The sequence below is a fragment of the Podarcis tiliguerta genome (assembly GCF_965153285.1).
Source record: "Podarcis tiliguerta genome assembly, chromosome: Z".
In the NCBI taxonomy this organism is placed as follows: Eukaryota; Metazoa; Chordata; class Lepidosauria; order Squamata; family Lacertidae; genus Podarcis; species Podarcis tiliguerta.
Window position 1 is genome coordinate 33224089 of NC_139553.1, and position 23888 is coordinate 33247976.

General features: G+C 47.7%; 2 protein-coding genes across 4 annotated transcripts in view; one reads left to right on the forward strand and one right to left on the reverse strand.

Annotated features, from left to right (window-relative positions):
- Positions 1 to 23888, reverse strand: part of LOC310669890 (tigger transposable element-derived protein 1-like) — a 406885-nt gene that overhangs the window by 165278 nt on the left and 217719 nt on the right. The gene's annotated exons all lie outside the window — the stretch shown is intronic.
- RAB9B (RAB9B, member RAS oncogene family) lies at positions 1665 to 8848 on the forward strand. Of its 3 annotated transcripts, XM_083424359.1 has the most exons (3): positions 1665 to 1862; positions 2770 to 2840; positions 4432 to 8848. In XM_083424359.1, the coding sequence occupies exon 3, from the start codon at positions 4449 to 4451 to the stop codon at positions 5052 to 5054; it is 606 nt and encodes a 201-aa protein (XP_083280485.1). In that variant the 5' UTR covers positions 1665 to 1862; positions 2770 to 2840; positions 4432 to 4448; the 3' UTR covers positions 5055 to 8848. The 3 variants fall into 3 exon arrangements, with proteins under 3 accessions (XP_083280485.1, XP_083280486.1, XP_083280487.1); XM_083424360.1 differs by lacking the exon at positions 2770 to 2840 and having other exon boundaries at positions 1669 to 1831; XM_083424361.1 differs by lacking the exon at positions 2770 to 2840 and having other exon boundaries at positions 1764 to 1862.

Genomic DNA, 23888 nt, shown 5'->3' on the forward strand with positions numbered 1-23888 from the left:
AAACACCTGATTGTGACATAACCCATTCAAGCAGAGTGAAGGGGCAACAGGCTGTCAACAGTGGCAGTAGTTGGGGGCTTGTTCTAAATTTTGGCCTTGAAGTTTCCAATTTCTGAGCTTTGGTTTTTCCCCAAAAGCACGAATTTTGGTCTTCTGATATTTATTTTGAGGCATTCCGTCTCACAATAGGCAGCTAATTTTCTTAGTGCTCTTCTAAGCTCTATGGGGGTTCTGGATAGTATTACCACGTCATCTGCGTAAAGCAGAGCCGTGATGTGCCGGTTTGCTAACTTGGGAGGGTGGAAGTCGAGGTTATGGAGAGTGGTTACCAGGTTATTTAAATAAAAATTAAATAATAATGGGGCCCAACAGCCTATAAGAATAATAATAATTTATTATTTATACCCCGCCCATCTGGCTGAGTTTCCCCAGCCACCCTGTTTTGCTGGGATCTGTTAAGTGCCCTAGCTGGCTGCACCTGATTCTAAGGGCCGTATTTGAATGTACTGTACTACCTGAATTAAATATAGTAGCCTTCTATCAATGGCAGTGGCCCGAAGCAGTCAAAGGCTGCTTTTAGATCAAGAAAGGCTGCATATAGTGAGGCTTGCACTCCTGACTTATATTTTTCTATAAGGTGTTGTAATGTTAGGCAGTGATCTAGCGTGGACCTGCCGGGTCTAAATCCCACTTGTTCTGCTGCCAGAATGTCTTTATCCACTAGCCACTCTGTGGATTTTTCCAGCAGGCACTTAGAAATGAAAGAAGCAATAAAAATATAACTGAAAGTCAATATGGGTATTTTAATGTGGTGGATGGGCTTGTTGTGTTGAACAAAATTCTTTGATATTCAGTGCAATGTTTGTCAAGTTGAGTCTTTTTAAAAAACAAACAAACAATTTTTTATTCAGTTTTGCAATTTACATTTATATTCATATTCAAATACTAATCATAAACATAAACATATAGGATTCCCTGAATCTTTAACTTCCATCCACCCCTTCATGGGTTCCATTGTCAATCTTTTTCAACTGCATCATATAGTTTCTCCAAAAAAGTCTGGAACGGAGTAATCTGTTTTGCATTACTTTCTATGGGAAAACGTGCCTTGGTGTGGGAATGCTTTGGTTTTGGAACAGACTTCTTGAAAGGATTATGTTTGAGAACCAAGGTACCACTGTACATAATAATAGAATTGTAGAGTTGGAAGGGGCTCTACGGTCATCTAGCCAAACCCCTGCAATACAGGAATCTTTTACTCAATATGAGGCTTGAAAACTATAAGGCACAGGGCATTTTTACTTACTCCAGTGACTTGGACAAGTGAGATAATCCAGGAGAGCCATTTTATTCAAAAGCTGAGATGTGGTAGCTACACCCCACATGTCACCTCCAGATGCCATTGCTGCTAGTCCGTACAGACGATACAGGTGGGCTTTTGGTCTGCATGAGCGTAAGGTAGTTGCCACTGTGTTCCCTTCCTGCTGTTCCCACCTGGCAGAGAAGAGGGCGCGCGCGCGCCCCTGCCTCTTTGCCCGCGCTCTTTGTCTGCCTGCGACCGGGTAACGGTTGTCCCCAGCGGCGCACCTGCTTCACACCTGTCGCGGCATGGGGGCGGGGCGGGCGGGGGCGAGGCGGGCTATCTTCCTATTGGTGGCCACATCCGCGAAGCGATGCTGGCGGAAGACGCTCGGGTCTCAGCAGGCAGTGAGCGCATGCGCGGTGGGGTCCCCCCCCCATCGCCCGGCCCGCCCGGCTCCAGATGCGCCTTTGATCTCCCGGTCAGCGCGAGCCGCGCGTTCGAGACCCGTCCGAGGCCGGCGGCGGGCAGGTGCGCTGCGTGGAGGCCTCGTGGGGAGATGGTGTGTCATTGGGCGCTCCCTCGGGGCAGGATCCAGTTCCCTCTTTGCACTGCCGCGGGAGGCCAGACGGGTGGGCAATGGGCGGATCCCGGCGGGTCAGGTAGATCCCGGCCTTGGTGGTCTTCTCCGAGGGAGGGTGGTTTGATGGTTCGGTTTTCGGGGAGGAGGATGGATGCGCCTTCCTCCCTCCCTCCCAAATGTGGGGGTTCGGGGCCCTCTTGCTGCTTCTGCTGGCGTGGGGGGGGGGGGAGTCCTGGGATCTCTGCCCTCAGGTCTAGCCCATTGGGCATGACCGAGACGCTTCCGAGCACACCACTGCCCCCTTCAACCTGCCCTGTTTGCAAAGGGATCCGCCCTTTTAAAATCTAAATTCCTGGAGGCAGTGATGCTTCTGAATGCCAACCACCGCTGAGCGCTCCTGTTTGCTGATTTCTCCTAAAGGGCATCTGCTTGGCCTCTGCGTCAGGACAGGATGCAGGACTGCGCGGGGTGGGTACCTTGGCCTGATCCAGACTCTTAATTTTCATGCTCTTTGCATGGCCCACTCTGCCACTTTCCAGTGGAGAGCAGGTACAACTAGGTTCCTTGATAAATAAAACGACAATAAAGTCATTTTTTCTGGCTCCTCTTAGGCAAAAGAAGGGCTATCACTCTGAGTGGGTGGAACAGGGGGAGGGAGTGCTGGCCCCCTCTCCCTTACCCGTGGGGAGGGGGGGGGTCGCCTGTACAATGGCAGTGCCAGCTATGCCCACAGATATAGCTATGTCAGGGCCTGCGGCTTTCCGAAAACAAATGCTTGCTCATTCTCTGAGCAGAATACTGTGCTGTTTGTGGGGGCTTTTGCAAAGTGGCAGGTCTGCCCATAAAGAGACCATGTGGGGAGCGAGTGACCTGCCTTGCCTTTCAGTGATGCTGCTGAGGCGCAGGCCTGGCATTGGCCACTGCCCTGGAGGTGGGGCTGTTCTCTTCACAGTACAGGTACACTGCAGGTGGGCACTCAGCCAGCCCTCTGCCCTCACTGCTGTGTTCCCTGTTGGCATGGGGCAACCGGCTTACTTTCAGACTGCCTCTGTCCGCCCTGCAGAGTTGTCCAGTTTCCAAAGCTGCAATTGCAAACCACAAGCCTACACGGAAGGAGTGCTTAGGAGAACGTCACACTGCTTGCCACCTTTTAGCTCTCTGCCCTGAGCTTAGGGGCCAACTCCTAGGGAGTGAGGTCCCTTCGGCCCTCCCCCACAAAAAAATAAAATATTTGAGTGGGCTGGCCCCTCCCCCCAAAGTGAATAGGTGTTGCAATTCAAATGTCTTGGGAGTTACCTGCCTGCCTCCAATGTTTTATTCAAATTCGCATCCCTGAAGCAGGGGCAGACCTACATTCTGAGGGCCCTTAAGCTTGAACTTCACAGGCAGCAGCGAGGTCTGCGTAACCACTGTTATCCTCTTCAATGGGGTTGTTCACCACACCTTTACAAATGTCTATGCTAACAGCTCTCAAGCTTTGGGATTGTTGAAATATACACAACAAAAAAATAATCAATTTGAGTTGTGTCACTCAAATCTGGCCTACTATACCCCAAATTTTCAAGCCAAATGTGGACGAAGGTCGCTTCTGGGGCCCCTCTGGGATTAAGCTTTGCTAGTTTCATAGTAGATCAGCCCTTGCCCCGAGGACATCAGAGGAGCCCTGTTGGATCAGAGGCCTTTTGTCTTCTGGTTCAGCATTCTGTTGGAAGAGTGGCCAGCTAGATTTGCTTTTTTATTTTAGCTCAGCAGCAGAGCACCTGCTTGGCATGCAGAAGGCCCCAGGGCCTGTTCCTGATGGCATCTCCAGGAAGGGCTGGGCATTGTCCCCTGCCTGAGAGCCTGAAGAGCCGTTGCTGCCAGTCATGGCAGAACTCAATGGACCAGTCAGTGGTCAGAGTCAGTCTAAGTCATTCCTACAAATCCACAAGCAGAATGCAAGCACCATGGCCCCTTCCCCCCAACGATTGATATGCAGAAACATGACATCCCTGAATCCTTCTGGAGACCTTCCAGGCAGCAAGCAGTCACATGGGCTGGTAGCCATAGAAAGGCCTTTTTCACATCCTCCTCTGTTGATTTATTGAATCCCTCTTCGAAGCCAGCAGCTGCTGCCACCCCTTGTGGCAACGAGACCCACAAATTAATAGGCGTATCAAAGAGGTGGAGAACCTCAAGCCCAGGGGGTGAATGTGGCCCTCTGTACCTCTCTGTCTGGCCCTTGGAACTCTCACTAGTGTGTGGAGTGTGTCATTGACCTCTGGCTCTTCCCTGGATGGAGGATAGAGAGCAGAGCAAGGTGTAGGGGTGTGTGTGTGTCTGTGTGTGTGTGTGGGGGGGGGGAACAGGCCCACCGTACAAAGCTGAAATTGTTGCCTGGCAGGGATTGTGGCCCTCAGTCTGAAAAAGGTCCTCTGCCCCTGGCAGGCGCTGAAAATGCAGGAGTGGCAGGTAGGATTCCTCTCTCTACTGTGGTGGAAGAGAGAGACATACACAGGGGCTCCTTAACAGCTGGCCTCTCACTAACGGAGGTGCTTTTCCCCTCTAGACCTTTCCTCTGCTGCCATGAGTGGGAAGTCACTGCTGCTGAAGGTGATCCTCCTGGGCGATGGCGGCGTTGGGAAGAGCTCCCTCATGAACCGCTACGTCACCAACAAGTTTGACTCGCAGGCCTTCCACACCATTGGGGTTGAGTTCCTCAACCGGGACCTGGAGGTGGATGGGCGCTTCGTGACGCTCCAGATCTGGGACACAGCTGGGCAGGAGCGCTTCAAGAGCCTGCGGACCCCTTTCTACCGGGGGGCTGACTGCTGTCTGCTGACCTTCAGTGTGGACGACCGGCAGAGCTTCGACAACCTGGGCCACTGGCAGAAGGAGTTCATCTGTTACGCCAACGTGAAGGACCCTGACCACTTCCCCTTTGTGGTTCTGGGCAACAAGGTGGACAAGCTGGAGAGGCAAGTGACCTCTGAAGAGGCCCAGGCCTGGTGCATGGAGCACGGCAACTACCCCTACCTGGAGACAAGTGCCAAGGACGACACCAACGTGGCTGTGGCCTTTGAGGAAGCTGTGCGGCAGGTGTTGGCCATGGAGGAGCAGCTGGAGCACTGTGTTCTGGGCCATGCGGTTGACCTGCATACCAGCAGCAAGACAGGCTCTTCCTGCTGCTGAGAGAAGCCAAGGGGGAGGGGAAGGGCACATCCTGGAACAGTAGATGCCAGGTGTGGGGGCCCTCAGGCTGCAGTCAGAGTGGGGGGCAGAGGGCTTTGAGAAGAGGACAGCTGGAAGGTCTCGTTCCTGCATCATTGCATACCTAATCCACTGAGCAGTGTCCAGATCAAGGGATGTAATAGTTCCACTCTATTCCTCCTTAGTCAGACCACACCTGGAGTCCTGTATCCAGTTCTGAGCACCACAATTTAAGGAGGATATTGGCAAGCTGGAATGTGTGTAGGGGAGGGCAATCAAGATGATCAAGGGTCTGGAAACCAAGCCTTATGAGGAACGGTTGAGGGAACTGGGTATGTTTAGCCTGGATAACAGGAGACTGAGAGGAGATATGATAGCCATCTTCAAACATCCCAAGGGCTGACACATGGAAGATGGAACAAGCTTGCTTTTTCCAGCTCCAGCAAGCAGGACTCAAACCACTGGTTTCAAGTTACAAGAAAGGAGATTCTGACTAAAATCAGGAAGGACTTCCTGACAGTAAGAGCTGTTCATTAGTGGAACGGTCTTCCTAAGGAGGTTGTGGATTCTCCTTCCTTGGAGGTGTTTTAAGCAGAGATTGGCTGTCTGTCTGTCACGGGTGCTTTAGTTGAGATTCTTGCATTGCAGGGGGTTGGGCTAGATGAACCATGGGGTCCCTTCCAGCTCTATGATTCTATGAGCAAACCCCAAAGCCTTGTTTAGAGGAAAGTAGGCACCCATACTTCTCTGTCTGTCCCGATATTGGCTCTCCCTGGTTCTCAGGCCAGGATGGGCCCATTGCTACCTGGAACCTGCTTAACTGGAGATGCCTCTGCCAGACGTTTTGCCCTGCAGAGTTCTGCTTGCAAAGCAGCTGCAGCCTCATTTCAGCACTTTGTTGCTGGGGCTTCCAGGGAGAGTGAAGGTTTGCAGCAAAAGTTGCAAGGTGTCCACAGTAAGCTGGGAAACGCAGCTGTTGGCTTCTTGGTGCCCTTTCTGGATATGGCTGCCAAAGTGGTGGTGGTGGGGCTGAGAAGAGAGTGGGAAGTTTACTGAGCAGAAACCTACCCCTCCCTGGCCTTGATTGGGAGGAGGCTGCAAAGGTTTGGGGGAACGGAGGGGGAGAGACATGCTGGAGGTCTGCGAGGGGAATCTCATGGGCTTGAATCAGTGCCTGGGAGGGGCGACACGGTCGCCTGCTTGTTGCTTGGCAGTGCAGCAAAGTGAGTGTTAGCAGGGAGTTGCTTGCAGACAGAACAGTCCAGCCTGCACAAAACAGGGATTCTTGTCTCCCCATGAGAACCCATTGCTTTTGCTCTCTATCCTGTTGTGGGAAGTAGCATCATGTCTCACCCTCCCTGAGACATCTGTGACAGAAGCTCACTTGCACCAAGCCACGCCCAACTGGCCATGCTGCAGTCTCGTGAAGAGGAAGAAGGCCCAAGGGGGGACTGTGTGCAGCTGCAGGTGCAAATGCTGCAGCCTCGCTTGATCGCTCTGTTGCTCCCAGATGTGGAGGCGTGTCTTCCAATCTCTTGCTGCGGCTGTGCCATGTGTCTAGCCTAGGTTTTGACACTGCATTAGGGTTTCCATATTTCAAAAAAAGTAAAAACCAGGACACCCTGAAAGTTGTTGGGCTTTTTTTTTTAATAGGAAGACCCCAAAGCGCCACCTTTCAGAACCGCTCCACCAACGTCAATTCCGCCTTTGAAATCCCAGTAATGTCTGGGAAAATCCGGACATATGGCAACCCTACACTTGATGGAGCTTCTGTTGTCACTTCCTGCACAGGGTGGACTGTCAAGTGTTGATGGCAAAAGAGGAATTGCAGCCCCTCCGGACTGTCTTCTGCAACATGTTTTTGACACAATAATAGTGCATTAGGGGTGGCTATATTCTGGAGTGTCCACACCTATTATTAGCTCCTCTGAGATGCTTTCCCAATGTCATGGCAATATTGTTGCTGGAGGGGCTATAGTGCAGCCAAAGTGGGACAAAATAGGATATAAAAAGTGACACAGTTCCAACAGAAAGTTACAAGACCACGCACAAACTGGAAACAAATCAGTGTGTCCACTTCAAAACCTTTGTAGGTGCAAAGGGTATTGAAAGTGGGCTTGTGTATAACTGTGTATAACTGCCTTGATACTATCATGAGCACAAGTTGCATGGCAGGGTGTTGGGCCTGATGACCCTCAGCGTCCCTTCCAACTCGAAATCGTCACGAATGCACAAATGGAAAAGACATTGAGTAGCTGCCTCAGAGCACTTAGAGGGTGCCACAAGTTTCTCTGCACTGTGTGGCATCAGAAATGCTGATCATGTCTCTAGCGGGAGCAAGGCTCAAGATCTGTGTCACCCAGAGACAGGGATACCCCTGCCCTGAGCACAGACAAGCAATCTCCAATGCCTGCTGCTGCTGTTGCTGCGACACTTGAACTTCTGGGGGCTGCTCTTGGTTAGGTTGTAGAAGAGGGTGGAGAAATGCACACATGCGCACGCGCACACACAAAACCCAAACTGTGACCCATAAATCAGCCAGCTTGAGACTTTGCCCCTGGCACATTGCCGGGTTCCCGTCAGTTCCCATTTCCTCCATTCTGCTGTTACAGAGCAGAGCGATGCATGTCTTCCCGCTGCTCCTGGGGGGAGCATTTTCCCACCAGAGTTCCCAGCTCAGTGCTGAGGGTTAAGGCCATGAGGGGCCTTGTTGTGGCCACTTCACACTAGGCGCTAATAGGCTGTGCTCGCTTGAGAGCTGTTAATCTGATGTTCTCCATGCTTAATGCCACTCTGCCATGAAATGTGGAGCATTGGGTGGGCAACCCAGGGACTCCTGGGCAACCCAGGGACTCCTGGGAAGGGGAACCCTTCATTCCACAGAAAAATATGCCTGCAAGGGCAAAGCTGCCACTTTGGGGTGGGGTGGGGTTTGGCTGGCAGCGTTGAGCCCCCAGATGCCTTCCAGTAGTGAGTGGGAAATGCAGGCCACTAAAAGACCACCTGCTTCCCCCCCCCCTACTTGGTAGCCTACCTTTTCTTGCCGGTTGGTGTTTTACAGCTGCCAGCCCAGCAAAACTGCCACCTGAAGTGGCAAGGACCCCTGGCATGTTCTTGCATAGACCGTGTGGGCTATCCCTTGACATGCGCTGCCCCCAGGCTACATCTGCAAAAGGAGGAAGCAAGCCTGGATAGCTCAGTTGGTCAGAGCGTGGTGCTAATAACCCCAAGGTTGCAGGTTCAATTCCAGTAATGGACAGCTGCATATTCCTTGCATTGCAGGGGGTTGGGTGAGATGATCCTCAGTGTCCCTTTCAACTCTATGATTCTATGAGTAGCTGTGGGGCTGTTCTGAGTCTCACAGGGAAGACCCTGGAGGTGGAGGTCAATGCATGTAGGCAGATGAGCTTCATGCCAAGTGAATTGGATGGTGCATAAGAATGACACCAATTAAAGCCTGGAATGTATCTTGCAGCACCTGTAGTGAACTAGATGCTTACATTTATGTTACAGGCCAATGTTTTGTTTGTTGGACCTGCATTTTTTAAAAAAAAAAATGAAAAGGAGACTTCTGGCAATGGCTCATTTCAAAGCGTAGCCGGTTACCTCCTCGAAGGGCGAGTTTTGCCTTTGCAGTCTTCCCACCTGCTTGCTTCAAATGCCTTTAGTCTTCTGTTGGTGCAGATCCTCCAGCACTCCAAAGGAGCAGGAAATGTAAAGAAGCCAAACTGTCATGTATTTAAGCCAATAAAACATGGATGTATTAATAAAAGGAACAGTCATTTCCATTTTGTCTCTAACACAAACAAGCAATGTGGCAAAGCTGCCTTTGAATTTGCCAGCAGGTGTTTAGAAACCCTGCGTGTTTAGAAACCCTGTGTGGAGACCTTTAACAGGGGAGGGGGCGTGGCTCACTGAGACCCACCTTGAGGAGCCATGCAGGCTATGGAACCATCAGAAGTCACACAGGTCCTACTGGCAACACCTAAGATTCTGCTACCTTTCCTCCTTATGTCACCCATCTTGCCTCTTGGGGCTAAAGAGTTTCCAGGTGCATTTGTGCCTTAATAAGATCAAGGAGAAATCACTGGGGGATTTCACCCCCAGGGAGAGGAACCAGGAGGAGGAGAACTAGCAGCCTGAAGCCCTGAGGGGAGCACTCTTGGTCAATACGAGTCCTCTATGATTCTATAATACAGTTCAAGGGCAAATTCACCTCTGGAAGGTGACATCCAGCTGCTCCTTCTCACCCTCTTTTCCTGGCTAAACTCTCTTCATTCTGCACAGCAACCAAAGGCAAAAAAAGGCATTGCAGTCACTCTGTCACTCAGCTAGTTTGCACCATTGTGCCTTTATTCCTGGGAAGGGTTTCATTCCAGGGTCCAACTAAGCTAGGTCATGGCAGGGTGGGTGGAATCTCTGGACATGTTCCATGGGGTGGGGATCTGTTGGGGGCTGGATGGTTGCAATGGGTGGGAGCAGAGCCCAATGTGGGTAGAGTTTGCAGGATGGCATAGCCCACTCGCTCAGTGGCAGACCTACATCAAAAAAGGTAAAGGTAAAGGTACCCCTGCCCGTATGGGCCAGTCTTGACAGACTTTAGGGTTGTGCGCTCATCTCACTCAAGAGGCCGGGAGCCAGCGCTGTCCGCAGACACTTCCGGGTCACGTGGCTAGCGTGACGAAGCTGCTCTGGCGAACCGGCACCAGAGCAGCACACGGAACGCCGTTTACCTTCCCACTAGTAAGCAGTCCCTATTTATCTACTTGCACCCAGGGGTGCTTTCGAACTGCTAGGTGGGCAGGAGCTGGGACCGAATGACAGGAGCTCACCCCGCCGTGGGGATTCAAACCGCCAACCATGCGATCGGCAAGTCCTAGGCGCTGAGGTTTTACCCACAGCGCCACCCACGTCCCCCAAGACCTACATTTGGGGGCCCCTGAAGCTCAAATTGTTATGGGGGACCCTTTGCAATCAGTAACCCCTGTGACCTTCTTCAATGGGGTTGTTCCATGGCAGATCACCACATTTTTTTTTTTTTTAAATAACTCCTACTACTCATATTTTGATTTAAAATGACTGTCCTGGATTATCTCACCCGTCCAAGTCACTGGGGTGAATAAAAATGCCCTATGACTTATAGTTTCCAAGCCGCATGTTGGGCAAAATATTCCTGCATTGCAGTGGGTTGGACTAGAATAGAATAGAATAGAATAGAATAGATTCTTTATTGTCATTACACAAGTGCAACATTGCACAAGTGCAACGAAATTGGATGCCATCCCTTAAAAACAACAAAAGCAAAACAACAACAACAACCAAACAAACCACATTCCAGCCACACCCACACCAACACCCATCAAACTCCCAGGTCACACTATCGAGTTACAGCATTCAAAAAGGCCACAGCTCTTGGATAGAAACTGTTTTTCAGTCTATTTGTCCTTGACTTGATGTTTCTATATCTCCTGCCAGAAGGCAGTAGTGCAAACAGACTGTGTCCCGGGTGAGATGAATCCTGCAGGATGTTGTTTGCTTTCCTAAGACAACGGGAACCGTACAGTTCTTCCAAAGATGGGAGAGGATGACCAATAATCCTTTGGGCTGTGGTTATGACCTTCTGGAGCACCTTCCTCTCCCTAGCTGTACAACTAGAGAACCAAGCACAAATGCAGTATGTAAGAATGCTCTCTATGGAGCCTCGGTAGAAGGACACCAGCAGTCTCTCACTCAGATTGTTCTTCTTCAAAAGTCTGAGGAAATAAATTCTCTGCTGGGCCTTCTTCACCAGAGCAGTGGTATTTGCGCTCCAAGTCATGCCCTGATCGATAGTTACTCCCAAAAACCTGAATTCCGCCACCCTCTCCACCCGTTCCCCGTTGATATACAAGGGCTGAATGTCCGCCTTTTTTTTTCTGTAATCCACCACCAATTCCTAGATGACTAGATGACCCGCAGGGTCCCTTCCATTTCTACCATTTACAATTCTATAATTATTTTTTTCAGTTATTTCTAGCAACATATTCACATCCAGTTTCATCACCTGAGAGCTTCCCTGATTTTCTGGAGACAATATGCAGAAAGAATTTGCTGGTAAGTGCCCTTCTGCCGAATAGCCAACTTACCACCTTGGGGGTCTAACCGTTTTTGGACTACAACTCCCATCAGTCACCTTTCTTTTCATCTTCTGTGAGTGTGAGCAGGAACTGAAAGTGTGAGCAGGAACTGAAAGTGTTAAGGAGCGAGCGACACTGAAGTCGCTGCAAGGCTCTCTTATCAGTTCTTGGATGACTAACTAATTGTAGTAGCTGAGTGTTTTTTGTTTGTTTGTCTGTTTATATGAAGGGAACCCTTTAAGGCGAGGGATTGCTTGCTGGCAAATGTAAGCTGTTCTGGAAAGGATCACGGAGTTGAGACTCTTTTATTTGTGGCAGTGGAGAGGACGGGATGATTTATTTGGCTCTGCTTGCATCGTATTTACTTTGCAAGGCCGTGAAGCTGTAATTATTGGAAGAGATTCCGGGTGTTGATGGGCCATCAGTGGGACAGCCTAGCACTCTTTAGTGCCGCTAATAGAGGCTCCTGTATTAATGCAGAGCACAGGATGCTTTTAAAGAAAGAAGCTCAAATTACCGTAGGCTCAGGACAATAAAGGAAAACCAGCTTTTGCAGGGAAGAAAGAGTCCTAAGTCTGCAGAAGAGCAAATAGGTTGTCTCTCCTCATTCTTTGAAGAAGGTAAATGCATTCCATGGAGGTAAACATATTACAGGAGCAAAACCCAGTTTTGGCCTTTTGCTCCTAGATAAGTGCATGTAGGATTGCAGCATGAGGATGCAAGCCTATGTGCACTTATCATGAAGTAGTTTTCATGGATTGACTACAGGGTTGTATCCCACTAAGTTAGACACATGGTAGCCTCACTGAAATTCATAGATTTATGCCTGCCATGTGCATCTATTCTGAGAAGGACTAATGTTGGATGCAAACCGATGTCTATGTGCACACACAAACATGCCCAATTTAGAAAGGTACCTTATACTTCCAAGTATATATATACTCAGGGCAATGGTGTTAGTTTTGAGAAAACGGCAAATGTGTCTTACCCCCCCCCCCCCCAAATCTGGGTCATTGTGTGATTCTGTTGGCTCATCCAAATGAGAAGTATCCTGGATTTACAGGGATTATTACTTTTAAAGGTGGACGGAATACAATAAACAGAGTAATTAGGCCCAGTGGATCTAGAAATAATTTCTGAAGGTGTTTCCAAGCATCATGTTTACCACATGGCAAACCATCAGTGTTCCCTATGGGGCTTCTGAGAGAGCTGTTGGGATGCTCTTTTTAGGAAAGTTGTCCAGAGGGATCATGCCTCACGCAAGATCTTCTGAAGTGGCGCAAAGAGCGATACGATTATTTGTTTGTTTGTAACTTTCCCTACCTGCACTTCAGGATGAGATCCCAGGGCTGCTTGCAACAGTAGAATGTACAACAGTGAAAACAGATGAAACCACCACGATTATAAAGCATGTAAAACCGTTCCAGAATGGAACAGAATGATTTGAATTCTGCAAAAGTGGTGGGTCTTAAAAACAACGACAAAATATTGTAGCTGTCAAGAACCAGGATGGAGGGGTCTATCTTTAGCATAAACAAAAGCTGGATGCACCTCTGATTAGCTCCCACCTGTTGTGCCCAAAGCTTTGGAAACTGAACACAGGAAACTGCTATATCCTAAGCTGCATTGTTTGCCCACCTAAAATCTCATTCAGGGATCTTTCTATTTGTGAGGGTTTTGAGTGTGGGTTGTGCTTCCCTCCTCGCTTTTAAGCTTGGGGGAAAAAAGGAAACAGGCTGAGCAGGGAATATAAAAAGAGGTTTATAAAATTATGTATACTGTGGTAAAACTGTGGAAAGAGAGATATTTCCCCCTATCTCCCATAATACTAGAACGTGGGGCCACACGTGGGAATGCATTGGCAATAGGTTCTACTGGCGCCGCTGTCTAGTCTCAAAACCCTGCGCTACTCGTTTTTAGTTTTTGTTTTGTTTGAGGAATGCATTCATCACCATTCAGAACAAAATCTTCCCATGGCAGCTTGCAATATTTAATGCTATTTAAAATATAATGCTAGACCATCAGTTCGACACTATATATATATAAATGTAATTCTGTGTCGTCAGAGCAGCAATGGTAAAGGTATTTTAATAACACTTCACACTGGGAAGCAGGATGTCACTTAATGCTAGTTGCTAGTGGCTGACAGGCCCTGGAAGTCTGCCCTGAAGTCCTGGCCTTTGATGGTGCCTTTGCTCTGATGCTGCAAGGCTCTCCTTATGGGTGGCGCGGTGGGTTAAACCACAGAGCCTAGGACTTGCTGATCAGAAGGTCAGTGGTTCGAATTCCCGCGACGGGGTGAGCTCCCATTGCTCGGTCCCTGCTCCTGCCAACCGAGCAGTTCGAAAGCACGTCAAAGTGCAAGTAGATAAATAGATACCGCTCTGGCGGGAAGGTAAATGGCGTTTCTGTGCGCTGCTCTGGTTCGCCAGAAGTGGCTTAGTCATGCTGGCCACGTGACCCGGAAGCTGTACGCCGGTTCCCTCAGCCAATAAAGCGAGATGAACGCTGCAACCCAACCCCAGAGTTGGTCACTACTGGACCTAATGGTCAGGGGTCCCTTTACCTTTTACCTTTATTGGCCTTAACCAACATAACTGCAGAAAAGGAATACCCTCCAATATTTATCGAGTTGATACGAGTACATGGCCTCTCTCTTTCTATCCTTCAATCTCCCCCAGTCCAGTACTTTGAGCCAGATGCAAGCCTTCGATGAAACACTGCCCTCATTTGCTTCTTCCCTATTTTAAGGAGATGCTTCACTGAATCTGGTTTCATCGCAATCTCCGCAGCGTTAAAACATAGCCAGCGCAACCAGAACATCGCATGCCCTCACCCACCCACCAATGTGCATGTACACCCACATACACACACTTATGTTCACCCCCCCCCCCCCCGTAATGGGGTGGGAGGGAAGCACTCAGCTGCTTTCGCAGTGTGACCACCTTTACAGAGGAGAAGGCAAACAAAACCCACTGTTTTTTTTCAGAGACACAGATGGGATGTATTCACACAAGTGGCGGCCAATAATGTAAGGGGAAAGGTTCAATACTTCCCGTGGGAGATTCTTCCCCAAGTGTTCCCCTGCTTTATATAACAGGAAATGTGTCCCCTTTTAACCCTCTGTTCTCTCTCTCCCCCCTCCATCTCTTTTGTAATGCACTAGATGTTTACTAGAGGATGTTCAGAATGAAACTCCTGGTCATAAATATGCAGATTTAATGCATAGCATTTATCCATTGCCTCCTGCGAGTCCAGAGCACTTCATATTTTATTTATTGTTATTTATTACATTTATATCCCGGCCTTCTTCCCAAATGACCTTGTCTTGGTTAGCTTAGGACCCAACTTCTGTCACACAGAACATGGTGGTGGTTGCGATCATTACAAATATATATGACCCATATATATATATATATGAGACCCATCCTATTTCCTTTACTGTAATTTGTTTCAAACTGATTTTAACATTATACTGTATATCTAAATAGCTGCAACCTGCCTTGGGACCTTATGATGAAGGGAAGGTAAAACTGGTACAGGTGGCCACCATTTTAGGCGCACCCAATTGATGCACAATCACCGACACATGAGTCCTTTTGGACTCATGTCCAAGGGGGCAGAATGGGGGTGGAATGGAGCAGGGGTGCTTATGGCTCCACTAATGTGTGGGGCCCCTGGAAATAGACCATGAAATAGACCCACAAAATGGTCCCTGCCTGTACTATTACTGCTACTCCTACTACTATTAATTATACCCCACTTTTCGTCCAAGGAGCTCAAGGTGGTGTACAAGCTTCTAGACTAGGCTCAGAGAGAGTTGCTGCTGCAAGCTCACCTGGTGTGCTGGTCCCATGGGTAGGTCGAGAGGCGAGGTCCTAGTCCGGTCCAAGGAGCAATATGGAGACAGTCCGTAAAAGCTGAGGCTGGGTGCAGGGCAGGGTTCAGGCAGGAACCGGCGACCAACAATGTTGCTCCCGCAACTTGGGACTAGGGCTGGCTGGCTTTTATCTGCCCTGAGGCATAGGGCAGCCACGATCCTCAGGTGACTCTCCTCTCCTGGCCTGGAGGCAAGCATTCCTTCTGTGGGAACGTGGTTCCCTCTGCCTCTCTGCCCTGAGCCTCTGCACTCAGGAGAAGCTGGAGGGTTACCGGACCCAGAGGCAACCTCAGCTTCCTTTGACAGGGCTGAGAGTGGAGCACCTGCAGGCAATGGGTCCTCTACCACCTCAGGAGCCAGAGCAGACTCAGCTGATGCCTGCACCTGGATCCAGCACAGGTGAGGACCCTTCAGGCTCAGGCCCCAGCCCCAGCTCAGCTGGTTATGGAGGCGGGGAATCCTGTGCAGGCTGGGATTCCTCAGGTTCAGCATCCGACTCCAAATCCCAGGCCATCACACCTGGGAAGTTTCATATCTGACTGTATATTTAAACTCTGGCCTCCCAAGGTCCTAGTCCAACACTCTAAGCACCACAACACACTGACTTTAATTAGACTATGCTGAGGTGAAGGGCATCAGAGGGCTGGTGTTCTGCTCCAAGCAATGACTCCAGGTATTATTATTATTATTATTATTATTATTATTATTATTAGCAGCCAGTGCAGCCAGGTCAGGATCGGTGTAATATGTTGAAACCAATACCCCTCGACTGTCCTATTTTTAAGATATCCCAGCTTCACAGAAGCCATACCAGCTTCTGATTGGAACCTGGAATGTCCTGGTTTTTTTTTGGTTTGGCACTCCAGAGCAATTCAGCTGGCTTGCGCCAGAGCACAGGACAAAAAGACGCTATTTTTTTGGGTCTTGTGCTCTTGAGCAAATCACTTGAGTCCTGCGAGAACTAAGGAAGTTTTTAATGACTGATGTTTTAATGCATTTTTAATCTTTTGTTGGAAGCCGCCCAGAGTGGCTGGGGAAACCCAGCCTGATGGGCAGGGTATAAATAATAAATTATTATTTTAATATTATTATTGGGAACTCCCCTCCCTAAAAAAATGCTCCTTTGGGGGGGGGTAATGCACAAATCAGCTGGCTCCTGTGAGAGCTCAGGGCCCCAAAACAAGCACCTCAATTTTGATCATTGAGATGTTAGAGGATATGCTTGAACCATCTTGCCTCAATAAGCAACCTGGCCACCGAATTCTTCACCAGCTGAAGTTTCAGAGGCAGCCTCACCTACAATGCAGTGCAGTAATGTAACCTAGGGGTTACCAGAGCACTGACAACAGTAAAAAAAAATTGTCCAGTAGGACCTTAGAGTCCAACTAAGTTTGTTCTGGATATAGGCTTTTGTGTGCATGCGGGTGGTGCTGTGGTCTAAACCACTGAGCCTCTTGGGCTTGCCGATCAGAAGGACCGTGGTTCGAATCCCCGCAATGGGGTGAGCTCCTGTTGCTCAGTCCCAGCTCCTGCCAACCTAGCAGTTCGAAAGCATGTCAAAAAGTGCAAGTAGATAAATAGGTACTGCTCTGGTGGGAAGGTAAACGGTGTTTCTGTGTGCTGCTCTGGTTCGCCAGAAGCGGCTTAGTCATGCTGGCCACATGACCCAGAAGCTGTACGCTGGCTCCCTAGGCCAATAAAGCGAGATGAGCGCTGCAACCCCAGAGTCGGCCACGACTGGACCTAATGGTCAGAGGTCCCTTTACCTTACTTGGAATTAAGGGGGAGTGGTGAGACTGTCTTGGGTTGGATATTTCCTTGCACACCATGCCTGTATTGCACCAGCATTCTTTTGTAGGAAGGACATCAGAGGGAAAACCCTTCTCCCACTCCAGTTTCTTGGCCTCATCCCCTTCTCCTGCAGTATGGGGAGTCAGCTCCCTAGAGCTATGACACCCAGCCATGTGAATCCATCTGTGCTTTTCTCTGTGCATGTACCTGTATGTGCAGAACATTTAATTATAGATTTACATAACACATAACGTCAATACAAAATAAATGCATAAATAATAAAACAGGCTTCTTAGCAGTTTAAAGGTATTTTAAAAAACCCAGTTAAATGAACATCGGAATGTAAAAATCCATAAATACACAATGAACCCATCCCATTAAAACATTTCAGCAGTTAAAATGAGAGCCTCAGGTTGAAAGATGAAGGTTGTGCACACATTGTTGTGTGCAATATCACGCAGAAAATACAGCAGACTGGGACTGGGTTTCTGGGATTGCCCCCCCCAAACTTCCTCTCCTCTTTTTCGAAGGGACTGTAGCTCAGTGGCATAACAAATGCCTTGTGGTTCAATCCCCAGCATTTCCAGTTTTTTTAAAAAACAAGGGACTGGTTTAAAAACCTCTGGGAAAGATTCTGGAGAGCTGCTGCCAACCAGAGTAGACAATACTAATCTAAGGCAGCCTCCTAATGTTTGTGAGATGTCCCACTGCCCTGTTGCCAAGTGGGGGGAGGGGTGCCAGCACGGCCCTGTTAGCCTGTTTTAATCACCTGCTCCTTTACTAGAGCTGCAGTAGTATTAAAGAAATAAGTTTTTGCACCTGCCATTGGCCTCAGTGGATGAGCCAAGCGTCCAAGGCTGTGATTGAGTGCTTCCATATTCTACCTGATTGCATTTGGCCCGAGTTCCCCAAAGCTGCCAAAACAGCTGACTTAAACGGTTTGATTTCATCTCAGTGCTTCAATCAGGAATGCATGAGAAGCAGTTCTGGTGGCTTAGCTTTGCCTCACTTCAAAAACCAGTTGTTGTTATTATCAGAACCTTTCACAAATCCCTGGAAAGTTTAGTGAGATGTCAGCGAAGACGATGCTCATGTGAGAGTGCGTGCGTGCGCACGTGCACATCCTAACACCAGATGCCAAGATGCCGCATCGTGTTGGCCAACGGCTACTGGAATCGACAAGCAAGTGACACAGATTCGTTTGTTTTTCAATTCTCTTTGAGGCTGCAGAATTGTTTTGGGAACATGTTCCTCTTCAGAAAACTTGGAGCGATTTCCTGCCCCCTCCTCAGTGCCTTCTGACATTTGCGTGGGAATAGAATCAGAGGTTGATTTAGAGGAGTGCTACGGAGCACTGCAGGGGATGTCACAACTATGAAGTAGACCGGAAGGTGAGAGGTGTGGAGGGGAGTGTGCCAAATTTGGCATCACACAGGACTGCCACTGATGGAATAGCTCGAACATTGCAGGCTATGTGAGTTGCACCTTCTGGCACAATTGTGCATAAGTGCTTGCTGGTTTTGCTGGCAAGATAAGAAGTTTGTCTGTGCGTTGTCTTTGTCTCATCCCCCCCCCTTTGTCTGTGATGTGCAGAGGCTCATTTCGAGCACAGCAAATGAGAAGGGTCATAATAACAGGAGTTATGTGAAGTCGCTTTTACATCCTTACGATACTTTTTCTTTTGATGCTTAATGTATGGCCAGAGGTAAATCTTTGCTTTCTAATGCTGGTTGAAGATGCTGCTGAATTTTAAGTACCCTGTTATGCGGAAAGAGCAATAAATATCTCATGCAAATGACAGGTCCACTGGGGGAAAGAACTCAAAAGACAGCGACAAGCTCCACTTCTCTGGTTCTTAGTCCCACTGGTAAGGATTCCTAGGGTCTGCAGCTAACTAGTTGCATTTATTGATATGCCATGCCTGGTACCCCAAATGTTTGGGGCAGATATAACACTACTTTGAAAACATGCATTTTCTTGCCCACTTGTACGCTAGTGAGAGTCAGGAAGTTATAGATGCATATGCCTGTATTGGTTGTGCAGTAGGCGATTATGCAACAGCATAATCTAGCGGGTACATGACAAGAACCATGTCTAGAAAAGGCTTGAGTTCGAATTTCACCCAACCTAGTGTGAACAAACCTATTTCTCATAGTGTAGTCACCTTTCTGCACAGTAATTACAACTCTAACAAGCCAAATGAGTAAAACATGTGAAAGTACTTTGTACGTAATACAAACGATCAGGAATAGGATGCAATCCTGAGAAAGGGCTATTCATTTGCAGGGATGGGCTTGTTTGTTTCTTTGTTTTAACAACAGTAAAACCAAACAAAAATGGATGTACAGGGTGAGGCGATTTTGATTGCCTCCAGGCAAAATTGTTAACCATCTTTGCCACAGTTTCATTCCTCCGATGTTGAATGATCTGACTGTGGGGCAAATGGCACTCACCACAGTGTGAACGTTTTTCCAGATGTCCAGAGTTTCTTTCTGGGGCACTTTGTTTTAAGAATTTAATTTTTTTAAAAAAACCCTTTTAAAAAGGTTTTGAGCACTTTTCTATTTTGTAAGTGCATGCCGTAGCCTTTGGAGGAAAAATGAAACAAATTGGCATGCCATGGAAGTGCTTTCGCAGTGAACCCAGCAGAAGGATTGAGTTCTGAAATTACGAGAATGGCATAAGAGTGCCTGCCACCCTGCAGATTGGCCCCTTGGCCTCAGAAATTAATTCACCCTCATCCTAGAATAATGGATGTGGACGATTAGTCAATGGAAATGGAAAGGTTGGCTGTACACACCACAATTCAGCGAGGTGAAGCTGGCTGCTTCAGGCAACAGAATTTAGGGGGGATGGGTGAAGCGGTACAATAAGACCTTTTAAAACATGGTTAGGGGAAGCTCACAAATCTCAGAGTGGTTCAGCAACCAATCCCTCTTTGCAGGGAACTATGGGAATTGTGGTTTTGTGAGGGGAATAGGGACCTCCTAACAACTCAGCCCTGAAACATATGACAACTCCCAGCAGTTGTTGGAGAAAACCATAACTGTTAAAAGTGGTATCCCTTTCTTATTTTATCTTAATTCTGACTGTTAAAAGTGGTATCATTTTTTAAAAAAATACGTTGTAACAATATAAAGCAAAAACCATTGCACATCATTCAAAGAAAGAAGGAAAGAAAGAAAGAAAGAAGCAAGGAAGGAAATGACATATGACTAGAGAGGGACAACATAACTCAAACTCTATAATAACACGAATACATTAAAAGGAAAACGCCGTCATTTACTTTATCATTCCAGAAATGTAAAAAAAGGTCCATCTCTCAATAAATTTATATTCTTGATTATAAAATATTGTGTTTCCTTTGTATGTAAGTTTTATCTTTAAGATAGTTTGCCAAGTTTTCCTAAACCAACCAGTTATGATCTTTATTTTTGCATTTTTGTACAATACACTGTTTTGCTGTTGTTAGAAGTGTACTAATCAGTTGTAAATCAGTATTAATAACTTCAGGATTAAGTATCAAAAGGAGAGTTATTTTTGGGTTTCTTGAGAGGTCACACCTATTCATATAATATTCAGTAAAGTAAAGGTAAAAGACCTTAGAATGGTTAAGTCAAGTCAAATTCGACTCTGGGGTGCGACGCTCATCTCTGTTTTTAGGCCGAAGGAACCACTGTTTGTCTGCAGACAGCTTTCTAGGTCATGTGGCCAGTAAGACTAAACCACTTCTGGCACAATGGAACACCGTTATTTTGTTATAACGATCTAATTTCGGGCTTATTTATAGTGTCCCCCCCCCCCCCCGTGTGCAGATCCACCACATCTGTTTGTACACTTGGGCAAGTCTGGCACCAGTACTTGGAATTCTTGGGCAGCTTCTGAGATTCCAGAGCCCTGGCAGGGCCCACCACTGATTCCTAGGCTCCCCCTTTAATTTTGTTATTGTTGGCCTAACAGCATCAGACAGCTTGTCTAGCAGCCATTTTTAACATCCCACCATGCTGCCAATAAAGCATTGTTGTAGGAGATGGTACAAAACTGTGGCCCATGGAATACAGTCTCGGAATGTTTGCCAGGGCTAGCCCAATTCATTTTGCTATCTGTGGAGGAGAACAATATGATGCCCCCTCCTCCGTTCGATGTACAAAAGGCCAACTGGGTGGGCTCCATCCTTGCACCAACAAACCTGACAACAGTAGGCTCTGTCCTGCAACAGAGGGGAATGACTAGAGCACTCAGGATGAATGACAGAGTGTTCCCACCGAGGAGGAAGCTTCACTCTGCCTAATGGTAGGGTCAGTGATTACATCTACCCTCATCAGTGAATGGTTCCTGTGCTCCAAAGGTCCACCTCAGGTACTCCTTGGCTCCTACTGATGAGGAAGGAGTATCAAGATTTCCTCTGTAAGTTGGCACCTCCTTTTCCAAGTTGGTGGTGTTCTATTCAACTGCTGCAACATGAATTATGGTGTTTGTAGAGGCTCTCAGCATCTAAGCTAGGAGTAAACATCACATAGGCACAGGAAGGGCTGTGTTTTGCAGGTCATGGGAAGGCAAAAGACGTTTGAAGACCTAGAGATGCTGGGTTTCTTTATGTATTATTGCAATTATTCCCCACCTTTCTCTCCCCCTGCTCCCAATGAGCTCAAGGTGGCATACACGGTTCTCCCCCCCTTGCTTATTTGATCCCCACAACAACCTGGTGCTGTAGGTTAGACTGAGAAGTAGTGACTGGCCCAAGGTCGAACAATGAGCTTTATGGCTGAGTGGGGATTCGAACCCTCACCTCTAGGGTCTAGTCGAATAATCTTAACATTACATCACACTGGCTAGCTGGGGTCCATGTATGAAGGTGGTGTGAGTGCACTCACTCGAAATCTGCACACTGATTTCAGCAAAGCTGCCAGAATGCAGGCTGCAGATCTACAGTTTCACAATGCACATCTCATAAATAACATGTTTTTTTAAATGGACTGTTCAGTGCAAGACAGTTCAACAATGTTGCTGGAGGTGGGATTCAAATGTCAAAATTGTAAATGTCCCAGAAGCAGCAGAGGCAAAAAAACCCACACCTGCAGCGATAAAAGGTTGGGGATGAGAACAGAGCAGTAAACCCAAAGAGTCCTCCTTTTTTTAATGACTTTAGCTCCTCTGCTCTCATCTTACAGGCTCGTTAACATCCATGAGAAATATCCAGCTCATCGTATAATAGGTCATGTTTTATTATGTCAGCCAAGGAGTTCTTTAAGCTTAAATGTCTTCTCCGTAGTCTTAGAAGAAGGAAGAAAGGCTTAAGGATCATCTTAGAAATTAAGTGCTCCTCTCCATTTGGGTTCAGCAACTCTAGGGTGCGTTATGTCATGGGGCATGGTGCCTTTGTGGGCGTGGGCATGTATATATATGGCCGCCTGGTAGAAATGAAATACACCAGAGCCCCACCCACCAGGTTAATCTCTAAAGGCTTTGGCACCATCTGCAATATACATTTAAAGCAGTATCATACCACAACAGCCATGGCTTTCTGCAAAAAAATTCTTGGGGACTGTAATTTGTTAAGGGTTCTCAAAGTTGTTAGGAGACTCCCCATTTCCTCTCACAGAGCATGAATTCCCAGGGAAGAGAATTGTAGCCCTGGTAGGAGAATTGGGGTCTCATAACAGCTCCAAACACCCTTAACTAACTTCAGTTCCCAGAATTCTTGGAGAAAAGCAATGGCTATTTAAAGTGGCTTCAGATTGCTTTAAATGTACAGTGCAGAAGGAGCTTGGAGGGAGTTGAACCCTGAAGAATGACATCTCTAGGAACTCACACCCATAACATGTTATTATTGGGCCTACTATCACCAGCAGCTGATTTTGGGTGTCAGCTATTTAATTTGTATTTTCACTTCTTACTGTACTTTTGCTGCCAGAGGCGGGAATGAAGCCTGTGAGATTTTCTGTCTTGGCTGTCAAAATGATTTGATCGGTGTTGGATACTGTGCACCTTGACTTGATAGGAGCCCAGAGGACATTTTCCACTCCACGCCAAACAGCAAAAATATATTGGACTGGTCCTGGTTTTGTACCAAGGGCAAAAACAGGGACAGTGGTTTACTGGTGATAGACACAAAAAAAGAAGGCATTTCTCTAGTAAATAGGGACAGTTGGAGTGTATGGGCTTTGTTTTTGGATAGGACTTGGTCACTTACAGGGAAATTCAGGTTGCACAATCATAGTTGATTGGGAAGTCTTGCACAACAAACCCACCTCCCCAACAATACCACACTTCCTGCAATAAGGAATACGACTGGAAAATGTGCTGGACTATATGGGACCACATTTGCTTTGTCATCTGTCCTCCCCACAAACAAATCAGAATGAAGGATGATCAAATAGCTAACTTAATCGTTGAATCTCCCTGCAAGTCAATCAGTATAAACGCTCAGAACAGAACGGTGGGTCAATAGGCAGGGAGTTCCACAGTGTAGGTCCTGCCACATCAAAAGCACCTGTTTCAAAGCCAATTCTGCAGACTGAGGTTGGAGCATAGAGCATAAAGGCCATCACACAGGTGATGTGGATTTTTTGGAAACCTTGGAGGTCCTGGTGTTGGGCACACTGACGTCACCATGGGCACCATGTTTGCAGCCCCTGGACTGGGCTTTCTTGAGAGCCCAGTCTCCTTCACACTCAAAGAAGCATTTGCACTTGAAAGTAAGAAAATTAGTGAGGGGTGGGTGGGTGGAGAAGCAAGCGAAACAACAAAGATGCGATTTTGGGTTCGGGTGGTGGCAAAGGAAAGGCATGGGAATGCAGCCTCCTTCATGGACTTATAAGCAAAGAGAGTTCAAAGAGGCTTGCATGAGTAGTGATCCCAGTGGGGGGCGGGGGGAGAATAAACCAGCAGGCGTCAAAGAAGAAAGCCCCTCTGGCATTTGTGTGTATTGCAAGATACATATTTATGGCAAATTTTGAGCTTGTTTATTTCTGTTTACTGAAGGCCGGGTAGCTGTCTAAGCTCAAATTCGCTGAGATCAAACAGTGG